Source organism: Thalia democratica, chromosome 1 (assembly GCF_965202585.1).
Source record: "Thalia democratica chromosome 1, ktThaDemo2.hap1.1, whole genome shotgun sequence".
Taxonomy (NCBI): domain Eukaryota; kingdom Metazoa; phylum Chordata; class Thaliacea; order Salpida; family Salpidae; genus Thalia; species Thalia democratica.
Window position 1 is genome coordinate 29,047,493 of NC_139165.1, and position 7,360 is coordinate 29,054,852.

General features: G+C 27.5%; 1 protein-coding gene across 1 annotated transcript; it reads right to left on the reverse strand.

Moving 5' to 3' along the window:
- Positions 1 to 605: 605 nt before the first annotated feature.
- Positions 606 to 7,031, reverse strand: LOC145849995 (uncharacterized). Its single transcript, XM_082955130.1, has 4 exons — positions 6,824 to 7,031; positions 3,731 to 3,869; positions 1,918 to 2,028; positions 606 to 860 (listed from the first exon to the last, which is right to left on the reverse strand). Exons 1-4 carry the CDS (start codon positions 7,001 to 7,003, stop codon positions 724 to 726), a joined length of 567 nt encoding a protein of 188 aa, XP_082811256.1. The 5' UTR covers positions 7,004 to 7,031; the 3' UTR covers positions 606 to 723.
- Positions 7,032 to 7,360: the final 329 nt, after the last annotated feature.

Below are 7,360 nucleotides of genomic sequence, written 5' to 3' on the forward strand. Positions count from 1 at the left end.
GACTTTATTATTATATCATTTAAGCTTTACAAAATTGGCTATATTAGTATATATTGCTAAATACTTATAATATAAATACTAAATTATACTAGATCAGGGATCGGTAGGTCAAAAAGGAACGTTTTTTATGTGCTCTTATTTGAAAATATATTTTTACTGAACAAAAAAAAATAGGCGATAGAATAATAGAAGATTACACTAAAATTTTATTTTTTAGGAATATTAATATATTAAACAAGATGTAAAAAAAATTTAAAGTGGCCCGCGGGCCGCAGTTCGCCGACCCCTATACTTAATAGTAAGTGATATTATGGTATAAAATATTCATAACTGATAAAAGTTGTTATAAGCCTGTACAAAAATTACTACTCTTTGTATTCTTAGAAATAAATAAAAAACATTTATTTAAAGTTCTTTACTATATATTTTATATTATTAACATAATTTAATCATGTAGCTTTATTAAAAATAAATTCAACAATTGTAATTTTATTTTAGTTCAGATAATTAACATTAGTAAAACAAATATTTGTCCAAATAAATATGCAAAAACTTATCTAATATTGACACACAAGTAAAATGACATTTAACTAATTACATGCCACTAAAACTGTACAAGTTTATTTTACTACGCATCAAAAAATAACACCTAATTCAAGTAAATTCATCTAAAAAGCGCTGAGACAAAATTGGACTAAACATAGGTTTCTCATGTTGGGGAAATTACCACTTCTTGTATCCTCCTCCTCTGCCACGGCTTCCACCGCGACCGCCTCTGAATCCACCGCCTCGGCCTCCGCGGAAACCACCGCCGCCGCGTCCTCCACGGAATCCTCCGCCACGACCGCCGCCGCGACCACCTGTTGTCATGGTTATTTTGGGTTACAAGAAGAAACAAGTATGTATTCAAAGCCGCATGTGAAAATCGCTGGCTGATTAACGGCAGTTCTGAACCTCTTTTAATTTTTTACCCTATTATTTATATTACCAAGTTTACCTCCAATAAACATAATAGTGTTAAATTTTGAGAGAAAAAATGATTTTTAAGCTTTTTAGACAAAAAAAGTAAAATTTGAGGAGTTGTTAGAGTTGAATATAGTATATCTATTAGTATATATAATGCAGTCAACGGTCTTAACAACTTCCATCAACTTTCGAGAAAAGGCTGGAGTTTTTTGGAGCTTGTTTTACAAACATGCAGTTTTTAGGCTTGATAAAAATAAAACCCGCTTTTAAACTTCTGTTTTTTAACAAAATTCTTGGATGAATCGAGTATGAACTGCATGTGCGCAAACAAGCCTCCTCTTTGAAAACACTGGAAAGTTTTTATACTTCCGCTTTGGCAGCACAATGAAAACTGTTAAGACCTGTTGTTGCATGGCAGAGTTGCCATAAATTAAAAAATCTCGCATGTATAACAAATGAGAGAAGTACTGCAGGGCTGTGCACATAATTAACATAATTGCCATTTTAACAATAGACTCATCGCCACATGATTACTCGAGCATAATATTGTATGTTTAAATGAAATTTTCGTTTAAGTTTGTTGTACATGTGAAAATTCTTAAATTGCAACAACCCTGCTACTACATTGTTTGGTTATTATGATTAACTGTACTATCACATTAATATGTGTTAAGATTTGTTAAGAGTTTAAAACCTTCAAAATAAATAGATACATATATATATATTTGTAACATACTTGTAACTTATACTTTTACAATAAAACTTTCAAAAGATTTTTAAATTATTAAAAAAAAAACCTTTTCACATAAACATAAATGTTAAGTTCATACAAAATGTTGATTAATGATTGAAAAAGACGTTAAGCAAACAATTATCTCTACGACCATACAAGCTGCAACATAACAACTTAAAATACTCAAAAATAATAATTAAATTTAATTAAACAATTACCTCTACCGCCGCGACCTCCTCCGCGGCCGCCCCTTCCCCTGCCGCCACCTTGCGGATTTAAAAATCTCGATGCCGGAAGCAGTTTCTCCATACCGATGTGGAATTTGTCTCCTGTTGTTGTTAGTTGGTTATTTACTCAATTTTCTTTTTACATAGTTTTTTGCTTCAATACTTTTTACAGAATTAGTTGATAATTGAAGTAGTTAAAAGTTATTAAATAAATAATAAAAATAGTAAAAAACACACTTAATCAATTTAATTCAAGACACTTGATAATTTGTTTCATAAAAAGATAATTTAAGTTTTTTAAGTTTAAATGATTTATAATTTTTATTATTTATTTATGAACTTTTAACAAACATCATGGGCTGTTTCAAAAAAACCTTAGACAGGCTTTCCAAATGATTTAGACAAATTTTTTCAAGGTTTTCAAAAACTAAGGGTCTATAAACTTTAGGGTCTATTTTTAGTTTAAAACTAAGTTGAAGGTAATAAACTGTGTTATATAGTATAAGGAAATCGAAAAGACATCTTAAAGTTTTTTTAAATGTGCTTTTTAATAAAAAAAAATTGATGATGACAAAAAATAAATCTATACAGATTTTTTGTTTCAAATTGAAATTTTACTATTTAACATGTAAAACTTGTTAAAAATTTCAGGTTTTTTAGTGATTTTTGTTCAAAAATCAAGTTTTTATTTCAAAATTTCTCAAATTCCAGCTTTTTAGGGATCGAAGGTTTTTTTTGTAACACTGGCTTGGAGCTCCGACAGAGAGTAACTTCAATCAGTTTTTAGTATAAATTTTAAGAAAAAATAATTTTAAACATTTATTATTTAGTTTTAACTTAATTTCTTACTTAAGCTGCATTGTAAGTAATTTTTTTAACACTAACAACTCAAAAAAAAATGTAAAAAAATTAATGTCAATTCTTAACTTGATCAATTACTAATAGTTTATAAAAAATGCAAAATAAACTTTTAAAAATATGTATAACTTTAACCTTGTCAGATTCTTAAAATCTTTTGTCCAATGAAATAATGAAAAAAGTATTTGCTATAGATATAGAACATTTGTTTATACAATTTCTTTATATATGCTATGATTTTTTGCTCATATAAAGAAAATTGATTTTAAAAATATTTATTAATTAAATGAGCATCGCATAAAACAAACTACAAATTTTCTTAAAACATATGAATGTTTTAATCACAACAAGTCATTATTAACAGTCTTATTAACAGATTATTAGTGAGAGCTAAACAACAAACATTTAAAAAATTTGAATTTATAAATCAAAATAAAGTGGTAAATCAGTTTTATTTAAAAAAAAAACAACTTGTAACACTTGGTATGATGACAAATGATGACTAATGAAAAATTGAAATGACAATTCACGTTAGTTCTATGGTCACCATACTGTATTAAGATTCACAATAAGATTTTAAACCGTTTTTCATGGTTTACCCTTCTTTGGAAGGTTATTATTAAATTTGCCCCCAATATACAAAATAGTATATTTTTCAGGAAAAAAATTATATTTTATTTAAAAATATATGCTTATTAAATTTAAAACATCTTAAAAATTAAAGAGCTTGATTATGTTAAAAAAATTATATGTTAATGACTAACTTGTGGATTGAAAAGACACTAATTTTTATAACTTGAAATAAAAAATTCACCCCCCCAAATGAAGTTAATTACTCCCAAGGAATAAATTTACACCTGGTTAAGGATTACTGCTCTAAACACACCGCTACATACTGAATGAATATTCACGAAAAGGTTCTAAACGCGCCGCTACACCAACCAACCTTTTTTGAAGCTGGAAGCCTTCATGTTGTCGGCCATCTTCACGGAGAAGTGCACGTCATTGATGCCGCCAAATATTTCGTCAATTTTGCCGATCTTCGTCTTGTTTGCCAGGTACACTCCCGCGTTGAAGTGGGGAATCTGTGTTAAATACAAACTTTTAAAAACTTTTTTCTTTTCATCATCAACTGCAGAAAATCTAGTACAAGTTTCAAATTATGACCTCATGCCCCCATTTCTGCTTATGACCCCTTAATTTCTGTTATGGCCTCCAAGGGAGCCATATGACCCACTATGGGAAACCCCCCAGCGTTTAAGTAAGGAATCTATTTGTTTTGAAGCTTTACTGTTTGGTTGTTTTTTGTGTTTGAGTTGCCAGTTTTTCAAACTATGCGTGTTCGGGTTTTGGACAAAACAAAATTGTTTGTTACATCACCTAGTTGTTGTTTTCGGAAAATTGTGAAGAAGTGAAAATAGGCATATATTTAGTATTGCGTCAATAGAGATAACATTATTAAAAGTATACAGGTTTGCCACACATTTAGCTGAGAAAAATTTTCAGACTTTTCCTGACTTTTTACTAAAACTTTCCAGACTTTTTTAAATCAAACTTTAATGCCATGGGGGTAAACCATGTTTTTTACAAGTTGATCTTATTTTATAGAGTTTTTTTTTAAGCTTCAAGATGCTTTTTATCGTTTTAAAAAATTCGAATTATTTTTTGAGATATGACCAGTCAAAGTCGGGCCGCATAATAGGTTCCCTATGGGAAGGAAAAACTAAAACAGCGAAAAAAGACTATTTCATTTAAAATCTATCTCCTCCTACATTTTTCAAGCAATCTTCTTCAAATTTCCAGTCTAATCTTTATACAATAACAAAAAATTGTTACTTTTGGATAAAAAAAAATGTAGAAATATATTTTTTTGTAAAAAAAAACACTTTTTTTTAATTTTTGTGATAATTTTTTTTTTTTTTAAATAACCAAAATTCTAAAGTAATGTTTTTTTCCTTTTATTATAAGGAACGTTTCCTGAAAATTTAAAGAACATTGCTTGAGAAATGAAAGAGAAGATAGATTTTTAGTAAATTTTAAAATTTCTGAGAAAATTGACCGCAAAAAACTTGCGGTCTATATGTTTATATCAGAAAATTTTTACAAAATATTAAATATCTCAAAAGTTAAATGATATTTTTGAATTCTTTAAAATCTGGCTTGTAGCTTGTACTTAAAGCTTTCATATTAAAGCCAAAGTTAATTTTTGTAAAAAAAATGTTGGAACCCTACTATGGCCTTAATTTCAACTTATTCTAAAATACATAATCAAACACCTAAAACTGTATAAAGCTTTCAATCTTATTTTTATATAGGTTAAAACAACATTTTTTTTTGCTGAAATTAATCATTTAAGTTCCATTACATATTAGTATATTTCAGTATGTCAAGGTTTAAAATTAACATTATTTTAATAAAAATCTAAATTTATGATTAGGTATGCAAAAAAAAAGCAAATAAATTAATAATAATAGCTTGTGTATAAGAATATTTTCAAAAACTTAAATATAAGGCTGAAATATAGCAGCATTTGATGACTTTATTTTAATAAAATAAACACCATTACTTTGTATATAAAAAATGTCTTAAATTTAAATTCTACTTTTGTACTGAATATACAAACATTTTAATCAGTTAACCAATAAAATATATTTATAATGAACATTTAAATACGAACTTTTTAAACAGTTAAAAACTTGATAGAAGTAAACAATGAGTAGGTCAGTTGTTGTACCAGGGCAGGGTTGCCACTGACTTTTAGCAAATTTTCTCCAGGTTTTCTAATTTTCTTCCAGGTTTTTTATAATAGTTAATTTTTTTTTAGTTTAAATCTAAATTTAAGGGCATGGGGGGAGGGTAAAACACTTTATTTTGAATTAGTTTGCGCCCCCATAAGGATCCTATTGCTGCATCCGACTTTGACCGGCTATATCTCAAAAATTATTTTGATTTTTTATAATCTGTAAAATGCATCTTGTAGCTTATAAAAACTATATAAAATGAGACCAAATGACAAAAAAAAGTGTTTTTCTTAATTATCAAATTTTTCCAGGGTTTCAGGTTTTTTGACAACCCTGTTGTACATTTAAACAGTCTTAAAAAACAATTTGTTCCCTATAACTAATTTTGGACAAGTTTATTGATTAAGTAAAACTGAGAGTGTATTTTCAAACTTTTCAAAATAACTTGAGATTACTAATCATGATTATACATTTATTTACTTAACATAGTTATTATTTTAATTGTATCTTCTACACCACATCAAGATTTTATTCACAACTAATTTATGCTTAGCTTAAAACTTAATTAAAACAAAAACTATAAAACAAAAAAAAAATGTTTTATTAAATTTTTCTGAAAATATTTTAATTTTGTTAACCATTTTAAAAGCTTCATGAAAAATCAATAAGTTTGATTTTTTTAATCTTTATCAAAAATGTATACAAATAAACACATCAAGTTTTACATTATTCTCCAAACTCTAAGCATTTTATTTTAATTTTGACCAATAAATAATACAATAAACAGAGTAGAGTACTAGACTTTTAATACATTTTGACTACATAGGGGAAAAAAAGTTTAAATATACTTTATTTTGTTATTCTATTTTGAAAAACCATATAAAAAATTATGTAACAGTGAAGGGTTTAAGGAAAAACTTATATTACCAACAAATAAAACTGCTCATTTTAATGTTCTTGAAGTTAGTAATCATAGAATAGAAAAATATTATATATACTTTTCAAATGAAGTCAATTTTGTAAAAAAAAATATAGATCTTATTCTTACATTTTTATAAAAAAGAAAATATTTAAACCTCATTACTTTTATTTGATTCTTAGGCAAACTTTAATCATGTTAATCAAACACCGAAATTCAACAAAAATTCCAATATAGAAACACATAAAATTTAAATATTTAATTACTAAAAACCTTTAGTTGGTTGACTAATCTGTTAAAAACTTAGCTTATATATTGTTTCAGGCTAGATACTACATGATCTGTACTATAAAAAATATATTTCTATCAAAACACAAACCTTTGGGTTGGTGGACTTGCACACCATATCTTCCTGGCAGGTGTGGAGAAATTCTCCAAGCTCCACTATCACCTCTGGATCGATATCCTGGTACGGCCTCTTAAACCCGCCACGGCCTCCACCGCGGCCGCCTCTGCCTCCGCGTCCTCCCCTGCTGTTACCTCTTCCTCTGAATGACATCTTTGTTGATTTTTTAGTGTTTAAAATTGAAAATCTGCAAAGAAATTGCATGTTTATAGAAACAGTTGTAGAGAAAAAATGTACCTAGTTCAATTGACAGAATAATAAATTTTGTTTTAATTTTAAAGTTTAACTGGGTAAACAATTTTGCGAGTAATCAAACAAAATTTATAATATTATATTTATGAGTTTTTAAACACAAATAGTTTTAATGTTGTGTTAAATATGATAGTTTTTACTGACTGAGAACTCAAAACAGTTCTGCTAGTGTATGAAATAGTACCTATGTTGTCTTTTTACTCATTACTCAGGTAATCAAACCAGAAACAAACAAAAAACAACTTATTTAATTAACAT

Excerpts from the sequence above, each read along its gene's own strand:
- LOC145849995 (XM_082955130.1), bottom strand. The coding sequence starts at position 7,003 with ATGTCATTCAGAGGAAGAGGTAACAGCAGGGGAGGACGCGGAGGCAGA. Across the intron at positions 3,870-6,823 it reads GCAAGTCCACCAACCCAAAG|ATTCCCCACTTCAACGCGGG; the intron begins GTTTGTGTTTTG and ends TATTTAACACAG. Across the intron at positions 2,029-3,730 it reads GGCTTCCAGCTTCAAAAAAG|GAGACAAATTCCACATCGGT; the intron begins GTTGGTTGGTGT and ends TAACAACAACAG.